Raw genomic sequence first — 25,734 nt, forward strand, 5'->3', positions numbered from 1 at the left:
AGATCAGTCAAACGTTTAAAAAACTCCTAAATAAATAAGGATGTTTTTAGTAATCTTGAAATACCTGTTCATATTTTGTGTTTTTTAAGTTTATCTAAAGCCTTCTCTCATTCATAATTCACTGCATGTAATTTGTTGAAACTACATAAATTTCAACGCCTGTTTGAAAGATTTTCCTTTTAGGTTTTATCGGCCTAAATATTTTGGATGTTAAATGACTGGTGGTCAAATTCATAAAAAAAAATCATTCAAAAAAGTAAAATAAACAAATATCTCCCCCGTGACTTTTTATTTCAGCTTAGTAAGAGTAATGCTATTCTTACTTAGCTAACAAATCAGTTTTATCTTCTGTTACTCTACCAATAATTTGTTTTTGTTTTTCATGTTGTTATGACTTCCACATTATACAATAATAGTTCAATAAAATGTGGTAACATCTATTTCCACATAGCAAAAAGTTAAAGCCTGACTGCCAAAGTTAAATATTTTTATAGGATCATTAAAAAAGTAATCAAAATGAAGAAATGCTACTAGTGGCAATAGCAATATTTATCACTAATGTGATGTTTTTATAGCTAGAATTTTGTGCTTTTTATGGTTATTTAGGGTGCACTAGATAACCATAGTAATAACCAAAGTAAATGCGTTTGTGTTTACTTTGAATAGCATGCTGGTTTTTGTGTATTTTCTATATACATAACTGTCCCTGCCAAACATAAGACTTAAAATTACAAACGTAATTTAAACACAAGTTGTGTTTTGGGTAAAAATGAATTTACAGAGAACAAAAATTTCAACGAATCTATGAACACGGGCATCAACACCTTGGTCAAAAAAATATGAAATATGAGTATGCTAAAAGATCTTTATTTACCAGTCGCTAAGAGTGCTTCTATTAACTGCTGCCTTTATATTTTCACCACACGTGCAGCTGCTTCAGTCTCCGTCTCGTGTCCGTCCTTAACTCATATGACACAAGCAGCTGCTGGAGCTCCAAATCTCACCAGCTTCACTCAGTGACCTGAACAAGTCTGCATGTTGCTGGATCCAAACGGAGAATCTGCAGTGTGAATGCTGTCTGATAGACTTTTCAGCTAGCACACTGCTACATGGGTTAACACGCGAACAATAGGAAATGTTAATGTTGCTGGTTTTAAAAGTCACCAAAAAGCTGGCTTTCAAAGTACAACAGTGTTTACAGATAACAACAAGATGTATGCTGGCATTATCCTTGATGGGATGATATGCCACACTAGATCGTCACAGCTTTTACTGGTAATACTTCAACGTTTAGTGTGTAGATGTGACCGAACTGCTGATGTGTTTTCATTACACCAATACAGTCATTTTCAATGAGAATATGTTGATAATCTGTGTGTGTGTGTGTGTGTGTGTGTGTGTGTGTGTGTGTGTGTGTGTGTGTGTGTGTGTGTGTTGTGTGTGTGTGTGTGTGTGTGTGTGACTGCTGTCCACATGTTTCAACTGATGAAGATCTATCCATGATTGAAATGTTATTAATGAAGGCTGTGAAAATCAAGTGATACCACTGCAGGGCTTTTCATAAAGAATTCGAATGATCGCTTTGCAGTCGAAGAAAAAAACAGAACTCAAGGCGGGGTTATATTTTAATATAAGAGAATCCCAATAAACTCAAGGTGAAACCATTTTCCTTTGTCATATAGAAAATAATTATGACCCGCTGTTGAATTAGCAGCTTTAGTTTATTGCACTAGAGGGAAAAATGAGATGCGGCTGCAAAGGGAGTCAGCACTCTGTTATCCCGACAGTTTAACTACATGCCGTACTCCTGAGATTCCTTCACCAGATTTAGCTGCAGATGCTGTTCAACCTGTTGAAGACATAAAGCAGAGCTGACAGAGTTGCTTACAGGCACAGAGGATGAATCATTTGTGCAACAAACCATAAGTGGAATGACCTAGACAGATTCTTCAATTACTCAAAACCACGTACAGCCTGGCAGCGGGTTAGCAAGAAGAACTGACTAAATGGTTCCCGCCTGTAATTGTATTGGGAGCCAAGTGTGCAAACTAACTCAGCAGGTGACCCAATTTTTCACAGCGATGTTAACAGATTAGGCTTGATTGCAAAGTAGATATGCATAACAAGTGCAAATATATAGAACAGCATCTATGCAAGCTGAAGTTTCAGAGTAAAATTAGCGTAGATGCACAGGCATCTGTTTGCATCATTGACAGCAAAGTAGTGATTACAGATCTCACCAGATATTTGCTTGCATTGTGAAAAAAAAAAAAAAACATTTTTCTTCTCAATTAGATCCATCAAATCAGTCGTGTTTTCGGAAGGTAGAGTTGCCAAAATATAATTATTTATGTTTGCAAAATATCAGAATGATTAGCAAGCCAGTTTTTAAAGCCAAATTTGGAAATTTACCTGGATTTTCTTATTATTTAATTGCATTTTCTTTTAAACTGTTTGATTTGATAAGTTGAAATGTTGGCTTCCTGCTAGAACTGTTGGTTACAACTTTTCTGTTCACAATATCACAAATCTTCTGCTATGTTTGATTCTTTGCCCATTTGGAAGACACATTTGGACACTAGCTTTAGTATTTTTCAAACTGCAATATGTTTTGTTGTTGTTGCTTTCGGAGTAATGGCTTCTTCTTTTCTGAGTGGCCATTCAGCAGAATAACACTGTTTCTCTGTGGATAATGACTTTTTCTTATCAGCTTTTTTTGCACAGCTTTCCAACACCGTGACACAGAATTCTTCTAATTTCTGAACATTTTCATGCTATTTAGTCTTGCAAAACATTGTTTGAACAGATTATTGTGGCATCGAGAAATTTTACCTAAGAATGAAACAGAGCTGTGAGGATCAGCAATTTTGCACCTTATATTTTGTTTGGTTTCATTAGATTTTTTTTTTTTTTGCACATGCTATAAAATGCATCTAATGTATAAATGTTGTGAATTAACCTGTAAGAAGTTCACAAAGCTATAGCATCATAATATGAGCTTTTCCTAATTACCTATAGGCATTATAAACTGTGTATTGTTACACACAAAATTATCTATATCTCTGGCAGATTAAGATTGAAAATGATACCTTATCTTATTTTCACATTTTATTAAAAATAACATGTAAATAATTAGTTTCCATAACCTTCTTGATAATCAATCAAGACTGACAAAATTATGACATTATAACTGTTGACCACCTTGTAATATTGTATTTCCACTGATTTATTTTTGATGATGAGTTTAAAGTTGTTTAGGGCTGGAAGTCCTTTTTACCATTGCCGTAATCTTTTGTTCACTGCATACATTCATAATCAAGTCCAAGTCAGAACTCCAACCGGGTTGCTCTGAAATGTTGCTATTATTCCAGGCTGAAAAATAAAAAAGCAGGTTTTTAAAATTAAAAGATTACTTTGAACCCAGATGTGCCATGGAAAGACTAATTTTAATAAATATTTTATGTAAATTTCACAATCTGAAGTAAACAATAAAAGAAAATGATCTCACATTATTCTTGCTCTTAGCAAACAGAAATAATTGAAATAATTAAATGTGAAAGGAAAGGGTTAATCTGAGTGGAAAAAAAGGCAGGTCATGCGCAAATATCTGCTTCTGAAAATTAGACTAAAGTTTCAGGATACACCTCATACTTGTACTATCCTACAATTTGCATACAATTCCAGGCTAAGAAACACGTGTTTAACCTTATCTGTTTGTTAGGTGCTAAATGTGAGCGTGATGGAGGGAGAGCAGATAACAGTGGAGGACACAGGTGGTCAAGAACCTTTCATCCTCGCCAATGAGTCGGTGCTGATGAGGGGCCTTGTTCTGCGCAGCTGGAGCAACCAGATCTCGATTCGTTTCCGTGGCAATCAGCGGCTCAATTCAGGATTCCTCCTGCTGCACTACCAAGGTGAGCCAAGTCCATTCAGGTCTGATCAATCCAACAATTGTTACATTCATCTTGTTCACAACAGGTCGGAATAGAAAATTAGGCATTTGTAAGCAAACTTTTATCAAATTTTGCCGTTTTTTTTTATTACCGCTTATTGATTTTGGAAAGTGCAATAACATAAAAGTTAACTTTTTTTTAGCTGAGTTTGTAGAGAAGTGTTTGTTTATCTCATAATATTCCCACAGGATCTACGTGGAAAAGCAATAAATTCTGTTCAGCTATCATCATATTTGTGGAGCTGCAGATATAATAAAGTGGTACAGTTCAGTGCACAGTGGACATTTTGTCAACTGTCAGAAATGCTTGTCTGATTTAGCCATGTGAAAATAATGCTTTTATGTTTGATTTCTCACTTAAAGAAAAGACTTTAAAATGCACAGTCCCTCACACAATTGCATGTCCTCCACCTGTTTCAACTGATGTGAAGCTTTAGATAAACAGTGCACCCGATTTGCTTTTCTTCACATGCTATCCTAACTCAGGCTACCAAGGAGGAATTAGGGTCACAGCTCAGAGACGCATTATTTGCTACTGCGACAAATGTTGACCAACGATTTCAGGACGCTGGAGTCTCACCTTTCCGTGTTTCTCGAAAGCAAAGGATGTTTTATCCCACCTGGAGGAAAGCTATGATACGCCTGTTGAACGCAGGATAACTAGGTCAAGGAAGCTGCTATAAGATTCAGACATGTTGACTAAATCATAGACAACTTCATCATTTGATACTGAACACATACAGCAACAGCCCTCCATGAATTCCCATTCTGATCCTCCTGACCTTGCTCCTCCTGTTTTTTACATTTTGCTGAAATGACTTGTAAACTGCTGGTCTGTCTTATAATGTGTATAGATGGAACTTAGAGAAAATGTTATTTTCTTTCTTCCTTCATTTTGGGCCGAAATATTATTACGAATATTATTACCAATATATTACTAATGACTGCTGATGTTGCAGTTTCACTGTGTAAGTAGATCTGAACATTTTTTAAACACATACTTGAAGGACATTATGGTAAACATTCTTTAATGTTTACCTTAACATTTTTTATTTTGTTAATCTCCCCTGCTTTGGTGTGGCTTAAGAATGAATACATTCAGTGTCAGCAGAAAAAAATAGTAAATGTGCTTGCTTTGATGCAGAATAAAAATGTTTTTTTAAGCACTTCTAAGATGGAATAAATAAAAAGTTAATCAAAATCTTGCTGGTGCAAACAGTCAATCTGATGAAGAGCAAAGGGTGGTGCAAACACAAATACATTACATTTTCCACTGAAATACAGTTCTTTGTAAGTTGTTATAATTAACAGAAAATAGTCGTTTGAATTAGCACCATTGATGGGGAATTATAAGTTAATGTGTTAGGAAGTCACATAAATTATAAAGAATGCATGCCACTCAGGTAATTATGATTTGAATAATTTAGAGAGGTTAAGAGTATTGATTGCATCCAATATTTGATGTTTTCTCATCTGAAATATTTTTTCTTTAATATTTTGTTTTGCCAACCAATGACAAATATTCCAAGCTTCTCACTGGTGTCAGCAGGTTTCAGGGAAACATTTAAAGATAGTGCTTCAAATGGTTTCTTTATTTCTTTCTTTCTTTCTGTTTTTCTGCATTTTTAGTTTGAAGGCAAATCAATACATGGAAACATTCAATAGACCAAAAAAATAGTTATGTTAGTTAACACAAAAATATAAATTTTGAGCCAAGAACAAAAAAGCTGAGGTTGTTAAATTAAAGCGAAGGCATTATTTGAGCAGTTAGAAGACACAGACCTCATCTGTACTACAATGTAACGTAAAGGAATTATACAGCAATGCTATACTGTAAAGTCGGGAAACAAACAACATGTAAAGGCTTTTTCCCACATGGCCATTCATCCTGAAGCTGTGAGGATGGACTCCAAACGTAAATCTTAGAGTGAATCTTAAGGTGGCGATCCAGTACCACGATGACAAGAGTGCAAAGCGTGTCGCCAGAAATAAAGATGCTTTGTTCCCAATCTCTATAAATATGATCCATACATTCTTCTCAACCATCCTTTGCTTTTGCATGACATTGATCTTCTGTGCCGCTAACAATGTCTGTTTATCTTAGCAATAACACAAAGCGACCACCAATTACATGCCCCATCGATTTTAGCTGATGGGGGGAAGCCAGTGTACAAAGCATTCGCTCCTCTACTTTAATAGGACACTTTTGGTCAGTTAGGAAATGAAATAAAGCATCTAAACATTGGCGCTGACGTGAGATGAATCCACCCTTGTCAGTTATATGGATATTATTGTGTGGTCTAGGCCAAATGATGACAGTGACAGGTCATTACAGTGACAAGTCATTATAGATTGCACAAGCTATGAGTAGTGATGCAGAATAGCTATGGACAGACGATGATAAATTGTATTTCGCTGTAAACATCTAAAGAGTAACTCTTTAATGTGAGCCAATAGGACAGTGATAAATGTGTTGATGTCAAAATCCATGTATTATTTCACTGTAATTTTACACATAAAGGTTTATCATTCACCCTTACAACTCTAGCTTGCTTTTCCATCAATTCTTTTAAAATTGCAGTGCCTCTCATGTAAGGGATTTATTTTTTTCCTCATTTCATCATGTTAGAGCCAGAAATATCAGAGTGATTTATTGAAATTTCATCACAAAATGCTGTCACATTGGGAAGTGAACGTATACTTTTGGTAAACCAATGCATGAAACATGTGTCATGCATTGGTTTTCACCCCCTTTTACTCTGGTACCTCTAAAATATGATGCAACTAGTTGCCTAAGCTCTGTTCAATCCATCATCTGAAAGATTATGGCAAAAATATTAACTCACTAAGATGTAGCCCTCCACCCAAACTAACAACCCCACAAAGGAGAGCCTTAATAGGCACAGCCGCCAAGAGTCCCATGGTGATTCAGGAGGAGTTGCAGGAATCCGCAGCTCCAGCATGTTGTTTGTTTTGTTGTGACTTTGTAACAGGGACAACAAATAAAAAACTGCTTTTGGCTAACACTGTAGAGTTTTACTTCATTTGTTTTTTATTGCGCACCATCTCATCCCAAACAAATGCCGTACAGACCAAATCAATAAATTAGAATCTTATTAAAAAGTTAATTAACTTCAGTCACTCCATCCACAAAGTGAAGCCCATTATGTAGATTAATTACACTGAGACTGATGTTTTCATGCATGCCTTTATTTGTGTTTATTATGATGAATTTCTGCTTACAACTCATGAAAAAAATGACATTTAATATCATAATATTATATTAGACCAATAAAAAATTACATTTTCATGCAGAAATGTGAGCTTAATAAAAAAATTGTCATCCCTACTGGAGGGTTGTTATTTTCAAAAAATACTTTTGATCTCCCGAAGGAACCTCAGTGAAAGGCACATTCTACTTTTTTTGTTAAATGACAGTACATCATATCCTGGATATATTATTCCCACTGCAATGTATAGTAGAGAGAGCATCATGCAACAAGGATTTTGTTTTTTCACAACTGGGACAAAAACACTGGTCTGACTGAATAGATGAGGCAGTTAAATATAGGACAATCCTGCAGGAAAACCTTTATAATTGACTCCTGTGTTGAGTTTCACCTTCCGGAAAAACAACAATCCCTAAATGGATAGCCAACGAGGGCCATTGTTCTTTCTACTTCTGTACCTCAAACATTTTCCCACATAGTACATAAAAGTAAAGGTTTTACATATCTGCACTTTATGTATACTCGTCATTAAAGGTTTTAAATTTACATCAGAATGAGGAGCTTCAAATCAAATACCAACTTGACCTTCATTAACAAAGGTAAGGTGTATGGGCAAAATATTTCAGAAGTGCTACTGCTGTGAGGCACCCCGCTTTCCATCGACCGAGCATGCAAGTAGGCAGTGGAAAACTTATAAGGGTTGAAAGTGATAACTAAATTTTTATTTTTTTTGTTCTGAGTTGTTATGAGACCTTTTAAAATCGGGTGAGTCATATCTTTACATCAAAAATCCCAACCTGCCAAAGCAACAGCGGTTTTGTTTAGATTAAGATATATTCACGTGCTAGAATATCAACATTGGCTTTTTTTTCCTCCTGTCCTTCAACAGGAAAACTCCTCTAAAAGATCCATGGTCAGGACAAAGGGGCCATCTGGCTTCACCGGCCGGGAGTATAGAGGACAGGACAGAGTGACAGAACAGCAGCAGGCCCAAGGATACTTCACTAAGGGCAGGGAGATCAAAAACAAAACACTCAACAATTACATGTCGAATTGTAATGTGAGGCAGTTAACATATTGTAATTGAGCATAACATCAATTTAAGAAAAACGCAACACACACAGAATATAAAAATGCGTATGAAATCCCATTGCAGAGGCTTATAAAAGCTGAAAACAAATAAATAAATCACCAGCTTCAGCAAATAAAGAAAACTTCTCACAGGTTGCTCTTAACTTCTTAAGTTGTAAATTAAATTACCATGAATTCTCCTCTCTGCTGTTATATTTGCAAGGAATGCTTGATTGACAAAATAAAAGGTACAATTTTATGATGGTGCTGCAAATTTAGGTACAACGATGAAGAAAGGCAATGGGCAGTTTTGTTAAGAAAAAATAAAAATGTCGGGTTTGTGTTTCTCTGCTTCGTAAGCAGAATATCACCTTGTCCTTTAGAATGGGCTGTAAGTAATGTGTCCCGACAAGCGTGGAAAAGGAGACAGAACCGTGGAGAGGTTCTTCTCTGCTCCAGGTAATTAATATCTTCTACAGCGTTAGCTCTTTCTGTGATGACAGACTGATGGATGCCTCTATTACATCAGCAGTGTGCCTGACACTCGGAACATGATTTAAGATGCGTTCTATGTTTAATGCAAAGACAGTAGGAAGTAAGGGTGTGGAATAAAGGAGGAGACACCACTTTCAGCACGTCTCCTCACTATTGTCTTTTACATACGGTTCATGTAAGAACATTGTGGCTGTGGATCTCTTCACTGCTATGGATAACCATCCATAATTATAGTTCCCTCAAGTAAAGGTCTGTACAAAAGGTGACTCAAAGGTGCCACTTTTTGCTACATGTCTGACAGTAATGTTTGAAGACTTTGATCTTTATCCTCTCTTGCCATTCTTCTGAGAGTTGGTAGGATAACCTCACTTCCATCTCTACACTTCTTAGTCACAGTTTTATTTGTTTCCAAACCGTTTCTTCATTCCTCTGACTATGGAGGTGAGCAAGCTTATTTCCTGACTTATGAAAAAATAATCAACTTAGCGGAAATAATAGAATTCCATCTACTCAGATCTCTTCCACTTAAAGCAGCTGGCTAGTGAAGTAGCATCATCTACTATGCACAGGGGAAACAGGAAGCTATTGCTTATTGTGATCATCTTAAAAGAGAAAAATAAAAACTATGAAGTAGGTTCATATGCTTTTCTATTTCTTTTTCATTGTCAGGAGTAGGGCCTCTTTATTTTTCCCACAAAAAAAATGTATTTTTGTCTTGCAAACAGTCAAAATACATGAGGCAAAAAATCACCCCACTCTAACTCAGTTTCAGAAAGTCAACAATAGGCAATATTTTTGTTTTGTTTTGTTTTCTGATTATTCAAATTAATCTTAAATAAATTAATTAATTTTAAACAAGCATTTCCATACTTTTGCAAAGTCACTGGTAAATGGATTTTTAATGTTTATTGAGACACTGATACTTTTTTCTTTTCTGTTTTATTGAGTATGTAAGAATATGCATTATGAACCCATATATGTTGGGTTCATAATGCATATTCTTAAATAAAGAATGCTAAAACAAAGAAAGTGGCTTCACTGTTGTGAACATTTCATAAAGAAAGACTTGAATCATTACAAGCTATATATCAGAAATATACAGAAATGTTACCATATTAACCCACATCATTGTGATATATGATGCATTACATGTCATATTAGTTTGGTTGGGGACGTTTATGCAGGTAACAGCTACAGATATCAAAGAGAAGCTTGAACAGTTTATTGATACGACAATAGTTCTTCCTGGTTCAGAACACAGAATTGAGGAACTGAGGAAGAGAAGTAAATATAGTTGGGATATAATGAAAATGATGAGTGAGGTGATCAGCTTACAGCTAGAGATTGTGGGTTGCACAGGAGGAAGGTCAGATACCCACAGAGGCTGAAATCAGCAAATGGTGGTGGGTGGTGCATTCCTGACAAGGAATCAAGGAATGCGGGCGCTCATTGTCAGTTATAGAGCCAAATAATCTTTCCCCTGGCTGTTTAAATCCCCTGCCTCTTTAAATCCGCTGCTCTTTAGGTTCTTCTGGATTGGGCTTGTCGATCCCCAGCTTTGAGGACACACCTGCCAGTCACACCCTGCATGTTTTGTTTTGAGGCGAACATTTAAAAACGCATACATTTGTAACAATTTGCAGAACTAATTCCCCATTTATTTTGATAATGTTTTGATTTAATAGGTGTAGTTTTATCTTTGCAAGTGTTGTGATATTGTGCAAGCATTTCTGACTGAATTTAACTAATATGGTGTAGTGACAACTACGGTGCCCACATGCATGTCTTCTACTGATGGTATGTGACTCACAATTTATCAAGGCGTCTGAGGAGCATTGACTTAATTCCTCCGTTAGTTTAAAGTTAGCTCTCTTTAATAGCCTTTATTGAGTAAATGTCCATTAAAATTGAGGATTTTGCCCAACCACGTAAATATCAATAGGCCATATCAGGGCAAAGCAATGGTTTTACTTTTTACAACTGAATCACTTTCCCAGAGACAACACCATCGATCTTTCTGTAAAAGGCAATGCCTTGATGCACAGCCATGGACACGAGGCATGGATGCAATGACAGTCACCCCCTCCCACATGTCGCTTACAAAGGATTGCTGCTAAATCTGCTCATCACAACACTCGCTGACAAGAAATGACTAGTCATTGGAACAGCACACGTTTCCCCTGACAAAGCATTTTTCTTCAAATGTCAATGTAACAGAAAATGAATGATACTCCCCAAATAAACCTCCATTAAATAATAATGCCAATCTACACAAGGTTCGTGGTTTGTTTTGTTTTCCGTCACCCCCGTTTCATTATCTCCTGCTCTCACCTTGGCCAATTTGATCCAATTCCAGCTCCTTACATGATTGGATTCATTTAGGAAATAAACATACAGGCACACACGCCCACTCAAAGACACAATCATGCAACAATATAGCAGTCAGTGGACCTAAAGCGGAATGCATTTTTATTTGTGTGTCCAAATTTATTGGGTAAGTCACTATTACCAGTTTTCTCATCTCAACAATTCTACCGTACTGCACAGCATTTGTCCATTACTGGTTGAAGAGGAGCATTCTCAATTTTAAGTACTTAGGCAAATGAAATGTGCACGCAGCAGGAAAAAAAAAAAAAACTAATTTGATGAATATGTGAGTGAATGGCAAACTTTCTTTTTTTTTTTTTTTGAGAAGTGGTTGTTGCCTTTGAATGATTTCCCTCATTTTGATTATCTGGAGCTGGTGAAAATAGCAATTGCATACAAAATACTCATTCATGGTTTTTGTATTTGTTAGCAGTGCTGCAGCCAATTTTTCTAAGTGATAATCCATTGTCAATACATGTATGAAACGTAAGAATTATTCAGAAAGTCAATATTCAAGAATGCTTAAAACATCTATTTTTTTATTAAAAGGAGAGCCTGTGACTGTGGCGCTGGCTGGAACAATCTCCTCAGAACCACTGAGGGTCTTCAACAATAGTACTCCAGATACAAACAGTTTCCTGACAGTGAAAAAATAAGCACTATATTACTGCCTGGGGAATTTACTTATTTTACACAAATTCTAGTTTTATACTAGCTTGATAAGAAACAGCCCATTTGCTTTGTAGAGATTTGTACGATTGCTTACTGAAGGTGTGGACTCAGTTGAAGTTTTCAGTTGCATCCAATCGCTAAATATTTTGATATTTGGAAGCGTGGTCAACGTGGATTGAACAGCTTCCTTCACTTCCTCCACTGCTTTTGCCAAACTATAGGAAGACAACAGTTTTAAAACAGCATAAAAAAAAATCAACAGTGATTGGCCGGTTGAATTTCTTCCAGAGAAATTAATCTCAATAGGAGAAAACCCAGATGGAGAATGGAAGAGCGTTAGAATCAAGTGGAAGTTCTTGGGAAGGCAATGGTCAGACTAGGTTTATGCGACTGTGGAAAAAAATTGGGTCGTTTCAACCCACTATAAGTAAAGAATAGTAATTTCCATAGTAAATTTTCTATTTTTTTTTCCTATTTGACCTTTTTTATGGCAGAGTATAACTAAAAACAAAACTATCACTCAGAGTTGAATGGGCACGCAGTTGCAATCTGACCTCACAGTATAAAGGTCATGAGTTAATGTGAGAGGTTTGCATCGTCGCTCCTGCTTCCTCAGCTACGTGAAAACATGCACAACAGGTTAGTTGGCCATTCTAAATTACCCTTTGACGTGAGAGTGTGGACACATAGTTATTTCTTGTTTGTCTTTGTGATGGACTGGTGACCTCTCAGCAGATGAACCTCGCCTCTAGCCTATTGACAGCAGGAGATAGACTCCAGCCCTCCTACGACCTTTTCAAAAATAAAGAGGCTATAGAATGATAGGCTGATGAATACAAATGGATGGAAACACAATAATCCAGATTGGGTTGTTTTTAGTTTGGATGTTTTAAGAATACGTGAAATAAAAAATATAATCCCTTGAGAGCTTGCTTGGATATTTGTGTGTCATAATGATGGACGTCTGACCTGCCCAGGATATATATCTGCTACTTTATAACTGCTGGTACAAACTGCGGTCCTGCAGTGACCCTGAACAGGATTAGGTAGGTTACAGAAAATGAGAGCACGAGTGCAGCATTTTATCAGCAATGTTACAATTTTTTTCTTTTTTTGTCTATGCTACCACCACCAAAAGACTGGTGGTGGTAGTCTTTTGGTGCCTTGGCATAATGTTTACAACTGGATATGCAACTATTAACAGTGATCAGTCAGATAATATTTGAATACTTCAGCAGTCATATTTGTCAATATTATTAGCATTATATGATGCGAATGGCACAAAATGTGCAATGTCCAAGCACAAATAACACTGATTTTAATATTTGCTCTTTACATGATGCAAAATAGGGTCGAAAAATCTGGTTCATACTTGTTGAGCCAGACATTATTGTACATGTGCATGTTTTCTCCTTGACATTTGTACAAGAAAACAACAGAAAAACAGACATCAGCTCCACATCTGTTTCCTGTGGCTCTACAGCACCAGCAGCTAATCTTCCTGGCTGCCTGCACCGTGGATCTATTATTTCTAATGGCAAAACAATCAGGCTTTATGGCCCAGCACCACATCTACTGGAATGGAAGCAGCACGTAATTTAATACTTCAGGAATTGGCTCCACGATTTTTGCCTCTGGCTCCCCCGTTGTATGCTCAATAGGGATTTAAATGCTGCTATGATAATGGCAATAACTAGGTTCATTGGAGCTAGTGATAAACTATGAATGGAATGGATGACCCAAGGGCAGAGTGCTTTGTCCCCGTGGCTCACTGATTTACTGCAAAGCAAGGGCCTGTTTCATAAGAAACTAGTGGTTTGCTCAAGAAAAAAAAAAAAAAACAGACAACTCAGTGGTTTGAGAAACCTTTATGGCCATTAAGCATTTAGGGCTGTTTTTCCTTATGTTTTACTTCAAAGACTAATAGAATGACATTTCGAATAGACAATTTAGTTTCAAGGTAACAGCATAAAACCTATCACATCTCTTTTATTCTACAAATGGCTGGTTGAAGTGAAAACACTTCAAAGCCAACCTACAGAGCTGGTTTAATTTTTGTGCAGTTTAACCTTCACTTGCCCCACGTCTCTTTGTGCAACACATTTTCACCTGAGAATATCGAATTGTACAGTTACATAAAACCCAGTAGCATTCCCTGCCTTGTTTGGCATTGGAGCTCTGACGGAAATACCTTTATAAAAGACGGCTTTAAAAGGAAACTAAAAAATTTACCTGTGAATAAGTAAAATTGCAAAAAAATATATATATATATATATATTCCCTCTCAGCTGTCGTTCTTTCTGAGGATTTTTCTGTTCGCCATTAACTTTACTCACTCTGCATTTTTTTATGTTGAGACTGGGGAACTTCTTCATAGACTTAAGAATCAGGGAGAAGGTTAGTTTAAATCGATTAAAGTGTAACTGGTTCATCTTCCAGACTTTCTGCTGGAATGTATTTCAATTGGGTGTTTAATACACCCACATAAATCGGATGCACAAAGAAGTGGTTGCTTTACTGGTTGACATTTTTTCTTCACAACTCCATATTCAGATTTACAAACACAAAATACATATGATTTGAACTTATGCCCATCTTAGCTGCTGTCTGCTGAGGTGTGCTTCAATCATTGTCGCTAATTACTCCTTGGTCAGTCGTTTCTTCAGACGTGTGCTCAAATTAGACTGGTCAAGTTCTCTCTGTTTTCTGTTTCATACGGCTTTCATAATGCCTTTGTTGTTGCAGCGCCAACCACACTGAATCCAATTATGGTGCTATTTCTGTTATTCACACATTTCAAGAAGTTTAAAAGTTTTAGTGTGGTCATTAAAGTCCCTTCACTAATGAGGTAGAACAGTGCGGTTATTAGACAGGAGGAGAAGGTTGTTTAATAGCTTCCATTAAAGACTTGCTTTGCTTACTTCATTATCTATGCTAACTTCATCCCATTCTACACCATTTATTTAAAAACAGGGACAGGACAACAATGCAAAGGAACTCCAGCAACATTGATCTTACCCCACCAGCAATTGTCCTTCTTGGACAGATGCAATATAGGCTATTCTTCCTCCCACTATCATTTTATAGACCCACTGCGATGTTCAGTTTATCAGCAAAACTTCCATTTGTCAACATACTTGCAATAACATGAATCACGCGATGCTATTATTCACCAGAGCTCCAAATGTCCCTCTGTACATTTGCATATTTTATTTGTTTGTAAATTACAAATAGCAGATGGAGACTAGAAAGGGAGCTAATGCTCAGTTTCACACCAATTCTATTTGTGTGAACGTTTGACAAGGACTGAGACAGTTGGCTGAAATGTAGTGTTTGATTTGCTTGAAGAAATAATGGGCAACAAAAGTCCACTCCCATTCTATATCCAAATATTTAACAGTAACAAACAGTGATCTATCTATCTATCTGTCTGTCTGTCTGTCTGTCTGTCTTAGTTGATTAAAGATGCCTCTGTTTTCTTTCTGTGACTTTCTCTTCTCTCCAGCTTTTGTGCTCAGCTGTACATTCCCCAAAGAACCTGCGGGTGGAGAAGTTTCAGTGACCAATCTCCATGCTGGTGGGGAGGCCTACTTCAGTTGTTTTACTGGATACAAGTTGCAAGGTCCCAAAATGCTCACATGTCGCAATGCAACTACCCCCTACTGGAGTGGAAAAGAACCTCAATGCATAGGTAAGGCAACTAATTCTTTGCTAAGTTTATTCAAATAAATCTCTGCAGTTGGAAATGTCGTAGCAATATAGACCCAGAAGTAGGTACCACAGCCACACCTATGTGTGATTTGGTTTGGTTTATTTGACTCTCGTGGTACATTAAACCAGGGGTGGGCAACTCCAGGCCTCGAGAGCTGGTCTCCTGCAACTTTTATCTCTACTTCAACACACCTGAGTCAAATAATGAGGTCATTAGCAGGACTCTGGAGAACTTGACTGTTCTTAGGAGGTGATTCAGCTGCTGGATTCAAGCTGCTATCCTTCAACATCTAAGAGTTGCGGGTCACCGGCCATCAAGGACCAGGATTATCCGCTCCTGTATTGAACAAACCTACATAATTTTTTTCATTATCCAATAATCAAAGAAAACATCTCCCTAGGAATGAAATTCCATAACATTTTTAACAACTAAAATCGAGAACAAACGTGAGCCTTCGAACACAAAGCAAGCCTTTTTTTTTTTTCTTCTTCAGCCTTCCTGAAGAAAACTGGTAATTTTGATTAATGAACGCTTTTCACCAGAGTGTCTCCCACTGAGTTGATTTGAGAGACCAACTGTGCACAGGGAGCTATTCTGTAGAGACTGGGCAAAACAAAGCCGTCGGACCTGGCTGCCTTGATTAGCACATGTGGCTGTCAGTCTCCTGCTTGTAAAGGCTCATCTTCCTGTTCCGGCCCTTCACATCGCCTGCCTGCAGCTGCTCTCGGCTGATAGCATTACCGCTGCCATTTTGCCGCGTTAAGACACTCTTAGAGCTGCCTGGTGTTGCACAGCCACAGTCCATTGGATATTGATGCAATCTGTGCACAGACAGTGACTTTTCTCTGAAATCCCCCTTCCATAGTTTCATTACATTTCTCATCTAGCTTTTACCCTCTAACTCTTTATCCTCTTGCTCCCTTCTCTTGCTCGGTTTCTTCTCATATAGCATCCTGTGGGGGGATGATAAAGAATGCCACCTATGGTCGTATCGTCTCTCCTGGTTTCCCTGGCAACTACAGCAACAATCTGACCTGCCACTGGGTACTGGAAGCCCCCGAAGGCCACCGGCTTCACATTCACTTCGAGAAGGTTGCTCTGGCAGAAGATGATGACAGGTTGGCTATGTCTGACATAATTCTGAAAGAGAAAAGCAAACAAAAAGCCTCATAAACGCCTGTTAGGAGAGAAAGAGACTCAACTAGTCCAAAAGGAGTTTACTATCTTACTCAGACCTTTACTAACGGATCCATTAGATCTTACCAGCTGTAAACTTTAGACTTTACAACACTCATTGGGATTAAGATCTGAAGAAATTGCAGGACAAGTCAACACATTGGACGTGTTGTTGTGTTTCTCTTTAGCTAATAGCTGATACCATCAAGCCCTAAACTCACCATCTGAATGAACAGAGCATTACGTTCTCAAGGGTCATTAATGACCAAAGTCTTTAGAGTAATGGATGAATTTGAACGCATGTATTGTCACTACAATCCTTTAAGAGCATTCTTTAGGTCCAGTGAATTGAGGAGGCTGATGTAGCATGAAATAGGGGACAGCAGATTTATTACATTTTCATTTGAATCTACTGATCGACGTGGCTGCTGTCATGCATGGTCATTCGCCTTATTACAAGACCGATGTGGGACATTAACACAAAGTTGTTGCAACTGCAACTAGAAGTGTCTCGTTGAAAGTTCATTTTTTCTGATTTTACTTTCCAGCCTAATTCACGGGACTCTTTTTGCTGGTGTGTTTCTGAACAGGCTGTTGATAAAAAATGGGAACAACATTGACTCTCCACCTGTGTATGACTCCTACGAAGTGGAATACTTGCCAAACGAGGGCGTGCTCAGCACCGGCCGTTACTTGTTTGTGGAGTTCACCACAGATGGGACGATGACATCCACTGGAGCAGCCATCAGATACGAAGGCAAGCAGCTCACGCGCACTGCGGAGTGATCCATTTTGTACACGCAATATCACAGGTCCCTAACTATTTACTTTGTTAATGCAGCCTTTGCAAAGGGGATGTGCTATGAGCCTTTTGTAAAGTATGGCAACTTCAGCAGCAGTGACTCCACCTACAGCATGGGGGCGGTAGTTGAATTCTCATGTAATCCTGGCTACACGCTGGAGCAAGGTTCCGTAGTGATTGAGTGCGTGGATTCTCAAAACCCACAGTGGAATGAGACGGAACCCGCCTGCAGGGGTAAGTGAACAGATTTAGTCTGAATCCCATTTTAGTCCATGATTTAATTTGTCACAACAGCTAATTGTCCATTTATGGCAAACAAAGTTGCCATAAAATAAATGCACTTTAAGGAACCAAAGAAAACTGTTCTGAACATAACACACTTACAGAAGAGTATAGATGTTCTAGAGTTTTTTGTGGTAGTAGCAATAATTGCTAAAAAGGTGAAAAACAAAAATAAAAAAAAAAACACTTGCCAAGAAAAGCAGTACTATGTTCGAAAAAAGGCATTACATTGTTTGCTGACAGATTTTTTTATTTTTTATCTAGTCTTTCCGATAGTTTAGAGTCCTTCTAATGAGACCCCAGACAAACTGACAGAGTAACCAGCATTTTTATGGTTTATCTGAAGCACATACTAACACAGTAATGTCCTTCCCCCACCTGTTGTTCCACTGCATGCCAGCTTAAACTTGTGCCAGTTCTTTTTTCTTTTGGATAATAAAACTGTCAGATTTGGCTGTTCAGAAATGTTTCTGGCTGATAAAAAAAACCCCACAGTTATGACTTGGAAACTAATGAAGATTATTTTTAAATTACAGCTGGTAAGCTCTAGGCAGAATGTCTGTTAGGACACTGACTGCAACCTGGTTACATAGGATGATGCCTGATTGACCAACTAATAACATTTTTACTTTTTATGAAAACAACAGAATATCAGAAGCAAAAATATTCAGCCCCTGAAGCAGATTTGTGAAAAATGATGTTAAAGTTTGCCTGAATGCCAATAAATTTTGAAATTATTTCAAATGTAGTGATTAAGATGTTTGATTATTCAAACAGCTGTGGGAAATGTTAGAAGGAATAGATTTTCTTTTAAATGAAGGCAGTGATCATAAAAGGGTTTAAAATGTTAATGAAATATTTTTATGTAAATTTTATATCCATTGTGGTATTTTGTAATACAAAGTCATTATACCATGACAGTCTCGTTATTATCATTCTTATAATGCATCAAGTCTTCAAAATAAGTCAAAAAATCCTAGTCAAATATGCCTGGCCTAACAATCTGAGGATTTCATGGTGCTTGCTTGATCATTTCAGCAGGTGGTGATGTCTTTTGTTCAAACATTAAATCCAAAAAGCATTTAACTGTGTCTTCCTGTGCTGGTTTGTTCTGATCCATGATAAATTCCCTCTTAAGATTATAGGGATGATTTACTTTGATATGTGTGCTTGCAGGGCAGATTTTTCAAGTGCTCAAGATTAAAGGCACACAATAGCTGGCCTGAATTGAACTCTCCACAGAGAGCAGACTATGTAAATTAATAACAGCCTGCTAAACCTATTGCTCTCTGTTCACACTCATCTTATATACACATATAGTACATCTTTCTGTCTTCACAAGGACTTTTATTAAGTTTTTCGTTACTTTTTGTTGCCTGACCCCGATCCTGACCCTAAACCTAATCTGAACTCAAATCACGCCTTAGTCCTAAACCTAACCCATAGCCCAGAAACACTTACAATGTATCAAATACAAGGTCACATGGTCATACACACACACAATTTGCTGACCTTACTTTGGCTGCTTTAATGCCTGCCTGGTCACTGTATCACAGAGTAAAATTGAAAAGCGTTCTTGTAAAGCCAGATATGGGAAAATTTAATTCTTTGCTCTTTTGGGTCACGGTCGCCAAGTAGTTCATTGTTGGAACATGGTTTTACAACAATCCTGCCGAGCAGCGTGCACGTTCCATTGCACTCGTCCTTTAAAGTCAGGGTTCATTGAATTAAATAAAGAAAAAAAAAAACAGATTCCTGCACCAGCGTTTGCATTTTACTCCTCTGTCTGTAAATTGGCTGCAGTTTGTTTCCTTGTGTTGACTTTGCTGTCTCTGTGTGTTACAGCTGTGTGCAGCGGAGAGATCACAGACTCTGCTGGCGTGGTGTTGTCTCCTAATTGGCCCGAGGCCTACGACAAGGGGCAGGACTGCATTTGGGGCATCCATGTGGAAGAGGACAAAAGGATCATGCTTGACATCCAAGTGTAAGAGCCCATGCAGAGGTCTCAGACTGGAGCTCACACAAGGGGAGTCAGGGAGGAGGTCAGATTGAGCTGCTAGTGTTTAACACTCCATCTCTTGCTTCAAACACACACTTTTTCTCTTACTTGCTCATCTGTTTTCTTATCGCAGCAGGCTTGTGCACAAAGAGAAATCTTTCTGTGGCAGCACTCATTAATTAGATTTTTTTTTTTTTTTTTTACATTTTTACATCCGCCAACATTAAGGATTCTGTCCTGCTTCCAGCTCGCTCTCTGACCAGATTAGCCAGTAAGCCTCCCTGCTCCCACTTCCCTGGTGTTTGCCTCGGAGTTGGCTTTGAAATGAATATGCTCTGGCAAGTGAACTACTCTGAGCCACTTATCCAGTCCACCCAAATGGAATCCAGCATACACGTACAGATGTCATAATGGACACATGCTCACTGTGTGTCACCTTCACTCTTCACCTTCACGAGCTCCGTCTCACATAGTCACACATGCACAAACGCACAGACATCTGTTTCTCCGGTCTCTGCACCTCTTATTGGTCTTAAATTAAGTGAAAAATAACCCATAACCTTGATTTCTTTTTACGGTGCGCTGAGCATTTCTCTAAAACCAAAAGATAATTCAAGTGTTAGTATAGAAATTCAAATCTTGCCTCATTATCCTGTATAGATTCATCCGCTTGTTTCGGATGAGGGATTCAACCATTTCAGCATGTGCATTCGTCTTGACACAAAACAATACAGCAAAAGTGATTTGTTTTATTGCTCAAAGCAGTTGCAGAGGCACAGCGAAAGGTTAAAATTAAGCTGGCAGGAATTAGCCTGGAAGTCCCACCAAACAAAGACTGTGGGAAGACTCAGACTGTAGCTGGTATATTAGTTGCATTCCTCGTTTACACAGACTTGCAGTTGATTCCTTCAAATCCTATCTTTTCCATATCCAAACTCTTTTTCTTGAGGACACAGGGAAATGTCTTCTATTGCAACAGACCACTGACAGTCTAGTATTTGTTACTAAACCAGTATCTTTCATCCGCTTGTTCATTATTTCTACTTGAACGGCATTTGAAATTTCAGTCAGAAATGTTGAACATATCAAGTAGGTGGCGACAACGTCAACATTTGCGGATGGCGAGTTTAGAAGAAGAAAAGCACATAAATGTTTGTTCTTGGGCAAAACAGCATCACGCCCCACCACTATCGGGCATTGTCTTATTGTTTCTGTATTTTTATGGCCTACCGACTGAGCAAAATACCTGCTAACATTGCTAGAGCTACACTTAGACCTGATTTGGAAAGTTATAAGGTTTACAAAAAAAAATCAGTAAATCATGCAGACATGCTAGAAAGATTACATCAGAAATAGCCAGCTTCATTTGATGAAGTATGAATTAATTTCCACTTTTTTTTCATTTGTAACATATTTGAGCTGTATTGTAGAGGATGGCAGATGACACACATTTTAATTTAATGTGTCATGAAGCATTCAAGCAATAACACTGAATGTGCAACGACTTCCAGATGCTTTCCTGACATCTAAAGATATAACGTCCATTTTGTTTGCATGGAAGGAAAACAAAACGTCTGCTGTTGATCATTCATTATATTTCCAAACAGAACTACACCTGCATACAGTGGCAACTGTGCTCAAGTTGCTCTTATGTACCACAGCAGTGAAGCAGCACTGGCAGAATATTTGAAAGTAAAGATTCAAATTTGTATATATATTTTTTAATACCAATTTACCAATGTAAATAAATCCATGATCAACCTGCAACTTTGCATCCCTATTCCAACATACCTGAGTTACTGGCAGTAACTCAGCTCTGCAGAGGCCTGCTAAAGAGCCATTCATTTAATCCAGCTGTGTTTTAAGGAGGGTGCTCTTAAGGACTGGGGTGCCGGTGACTTAAAATGTATATTTATTTGGATAATCTACTCAAGATTATGTTAAAAATTCTAAACTCAAATTCAGATATTTATTCTTCTTGTTTTATCCTTGTCAGTCTCAGCTGAAGTAAGTCTGTATTTAGATAAAAAAAAACGTTTAATCAATGACCATTTTTAAAATTAGGTCCCAAAATACGGTCTGGATGGTGGAGCAGTCGGCAGCATTATTAAGTTGCAGTAAGAAGGCCTGGGGTCTCTCTGCATGGAGTTCCCTTGACCATGTGTGGGTTCCCTCCAGGTACTCCAACTTCCTCCCACAGTTCAAAAACATGACTGTTGGATTAATTGGTCTTTCTAATGTGGCCTCAGATGCATGTCTGTGTGTGCATGGTTGGTTTGTGTGTTTCTGTGTTGCTATGTGACAGGTTGGCAACCTGCTCAGGCTGTACCCAGCCTCTTCCCTAATGACAGCTGAAGAGCCACCCTACAAGAAAAGGCAAGGGCAAAAGATGGACTTTCCAAAACATATGCCTTTTTAGCCTAGATGGCTATGAACAGTTTGACATTACTCAAATATATTTCAACTCCTAAATGCTCAGTGGGTCCCCTCATCTCAGTATTGACATCTAGTGAAAACTGTTGTCCGGAAGCTCACCTCTTCCCTACCCTTGTCCTGTAACAGAAGAGGGTTTTTTTTTTTTTTGTTGGTTATCAAATTAGATATTTCTTCTGATGAAATTCAAATATGTCAATCAGATGAAAACATTTGTTTTGCAAAATAAGATTGTGTGTAACCCAAAATATTTTTGGATTGGTGAGAGTTAAATATTGTGCAAAGAACCCAAGCAAGGCTAAAGCAGTGTCGGGCTAAGTATTTCATATTTTCCATTCTTTCCATTTATTTCAATCATTGCTTTATTTACAAAAAAAATCTAATTTTGTTACCAAAATTGTTGCTGATGAAAGCAGCAACAAAATTTCAGTTTTGCCGAACAGCCCTGTTAATGGAAATTGTAAAATCATACCGTAAGGAAAACAGCGTAATTTTGAAAGATAAAGGTCAAAAGACAGGGAAGAATTATACCTATGTGGTTGATTTTCTTTACTGGTTGAATTAACACAAAACAAGCAGATGCACCTACACACCTCTCAGTGACATTTGTGAAGGATGTGATTTTCCTGAGCTATCTTTCAGGCTTACAAGCACTAAGATATGAGCCATCACATAGATTTTTCCACAGAAGAATATCGTGAGGCATACTAAGAAATATTACACTGTGTCTGAATGTCACACAGGGCTTTGTGTGACCAGGCATCCCTCTCTGTTCTTTAGGTCAAGATGATGTTGAAAGTCCACCAGGGTACCTTGGTTAACAAAGCTCAGAGAACAAAGCATTTGTAAACAAGTTTGTTTTAAGGTAATCTGATTTTAATTCAGGGGTTTTTCTTTAACTTCTACCTGTTGGACGCTTGTTTTAAACTGGGCCACAAGAGGCAGCTCACTGTAAATTAATAGCGCCGCGTCCAGCTTTAGTTTATCTCAAAGTCGGTCACGCGTGGCTGTCGTGGCAGCTCCTCTGATCCCCGCAGACCCCACCGTTACCTCTGTGTCCGTTCCGTTTAGCTTGAGAAACAGCATTCCTATAGGCTTGGTCAACACGCAATTTGTGTCAATGTGTGTTTGTGCGCAAAAGGCTCTTGTGGATAAGAGCTGTCTCATTATAAGGGTGGGAACACACTTTTCCACATTAATGAGAATGTTTTCTGTGTTATCATTCATCACTGTGCCTGTGCTGGCAATTACAGTGGAGCAGTGTGCATAATGAGGACTGATTAATTAATTTAGGCCAAACAGGAGGGCTGGCTCTTTGCTAATTAGTGCGGAGCATGACTCGACCAGGAGCCAGAAACAAGAGGTTACAGCTGATATTCCCGCCTGTAGGATACACCTCAGTAAATGCTTCAAATATAGATTAACATTTCGATTGCACTGCGTACACCACTTTAAGTAGTGTTTATGTATGTTTACTGAACAGGGGCATTTTAGTTTGGGTGGGTTGCATCCTCTTGTGGAGTTTCTGAGAATTACATGCTATCACATAAGTCAGGGCATACATAGGATGTCTTTGTGAAGCTACAAAAAAACATAAATCTAAATGCATAATCTCCATGTTAGGAAGATTTAGAAGCTTTCTCCTAAAAGCATGACGATGAAAGCGATTCCTATTCTGTCCGAGTTGCTGGAGATTAGCTGTGGCTTTTCTAAAGTTGTCAGGTTGGTGAAGGAGACAAATGCCTCGAGGCCTGTGAAAAACAACTGTTCTCTCCTCATCCTGTCTGCTGAGCTGAGTCAGTGTGATTGGTATGCAGAGAGCTTCTCCAAGCTCTTTTTTAAAACGGCACTCCAAAAGTTTGAAAAGGTCACGACCGTGTTATCAAACTGAAATATTTCATCAGATACAGTGCCTTTCATGACTGCTCATTAATATGTTTTGTCACCTTGCAACCAGAAACTTTGGATTTTGTGCATTGGACCAACATTAAGTGCATAATTATGAAGTGGAAGAGGACCTTTAAGTTTAAAGTTTGTTTTCCACTCTCTTTACTGTAAAACTTAAAAATAAAATCCAGTGGAACTAATTATCTTCAGCAGTTAGTTCACTAGTTAAACTTTGGGTAAATAAATATGAGCTGTGAATATTAAATACACACAGAATAACTAATATTTAATATTAGTAAGGTTTAGAACAATGTCCAGGTGAACATTATCATTATTTGACTTAATTATATAGATTGATGTTTATTTAATTAGCGCATAAATAAAACACAAGAACGAAAGATCACGTAGAGCATACGCATTGCTCTTTGATTGTTTTCGTTCAAAGTGGCAGCTGTAATGAAGACATGACAGCATTGTGCTGCCTGGCTTCATGCAGTGGGAGAGACGGTGAGGACAGTCATGGTGAGCACCTTGTGCTTGGTTACTTATTGCTTGCTGCTTTTTGGTCAGTGTTCATAGTTGAGGGATGTTCACCATCAGGGCATTGCCTCAATTGCTATGCTGACTTCTCAAACATGAAAAGTCCAGACTTACATCTGAATAGAACCTAATTTTCTTGACATCCTTGACTGTAATTTCAGCCACATGTGGTTCCTCAAGGTTCTGATTCATGGAGGCTGAATAAAAATGAATGCCACAATTTTCAAATGTAAAAATGCTTTTTTGAAAACGTGACACAATTCCATTTAATGTAGCATAAAATCTCAATAAAACACAATAAAATCTATCGTTGTTAGAGGACACAATGTGTTCAAGGTATTTTTCCAAGGCACAGTGGCAGTACTCTAATCAAATCTTTTTCTTTACATTTCAAGAAAGTGCACTTTAATTTTGCGTGCATGTCATTTTGTTTAACTTTATTCCTACGGGTTTCTCATTATTAAATCGCTCTTGCCGCTGGCTGTCCCAACAGTATTCAAGTAGTCTTAAAAGAGCCGCCTGTCAGAGGTCTGAAAAGGCACTGCACATTTGGATTCTTCTGTTCTGACACCATGATTGTGGATGCACTCACAGTGGTCTGTTAAGTTAATAGAATCAGTCATTTAAACCTCCAATGGTGGCAAAATTCTAAATTATTCACAGTGAATGGAGGGACTTCTTTTAAAAGAGATAAAATGCCATGACTGAAGGTAATCACTCGGCGAGACTGCCAACTGGCAAACAAATGTCCTTCCCTCAAGTGTAGCCTGAAATCAAGGGGACCTGTTTTTGGAGGGGAAACAATAAATTGCTGAGAACTGGGAAGCCTTGATGACATAATCAGCAGGTAGAAGAAAGTGAAATAATTCACTAAGAAATAAAACCAACTTGTGTGTCTCCCAGACGTTGCCCGAGGTTTTATTCTGACAACATTGGACAAGGCCATCAAGAAGGGCTGTTAACCTGCAGACCATGAAAGCATCACTGATAGAGGAAAAAAGAAGGAAAAAAAATCACCTGTGGCTGATATTCCAATAGGAATATCTGACTGAAATCAGATGTTACACATACACATGAGGAAAAAGTAAGCCGTTGAAATTTGCACCTTATTCTGTT

At 38.0% G+C, this 25,734-nt stretch overlaps 1 protein-coding gene across 3 annotated transcripts in view; it reads left to right on the forward strand.

The window, feature by feature from the left end:
- LOC129368621 (seizure protein 6 homolog) overlaps positions 1-25,734 on the forward strand; it is a 104,938-nt gene that overhangs the window by 70,812 nt on the left and 8,392 nt on the right. For all 3 annotated transcript variants that reach the window (XM_055043670.1, XM_055043671.1, XM_055043669.1), the window contains exons 4-9: positions 3,722-3,914; positions 15,293-15,478; positions 16,449-16,617; positions 17,266-17,432; positions 17,517-17,711; positions 19,605-19,743. In XM_055043670.1, coding sequence (XP_054899645.1) covers positions 3,722-3,914; positions 15,293-15,478; positions 16,449-16,617; positions 17,266-17,432; positions 17,517-17,711; positions 19,605-19,743 — 1,049 coding nt within the window. The remainder of the gene's footprint in view (positions 1-3,721; positions 3,915-15,292; positions 15,479-16,448; positions 16,618-17,265; positions 17,433-17,516; positions 17,712-19,604; positions 19,744-25,734) is intronic.

The sequence above is a fragment of the Poeciliopsis prolifica genome, unplaced genomic scaffold (assembly GCF_027474105.1).
Source record: "Poeciliopsis prolifica strain line A6 unplaced genomic scaffold, Auburn_PproV2 SCAFFOLD019, whole genome shotgun sequence".
In the NCBI taxonomy this organism is placed as follows: Eukaryota; Metazoa; Chordata; class Actinopteri; order Cyprinodontiformes; family Poeciliidae; genus Poeciliopsis; species Poeciliopsis prolifica.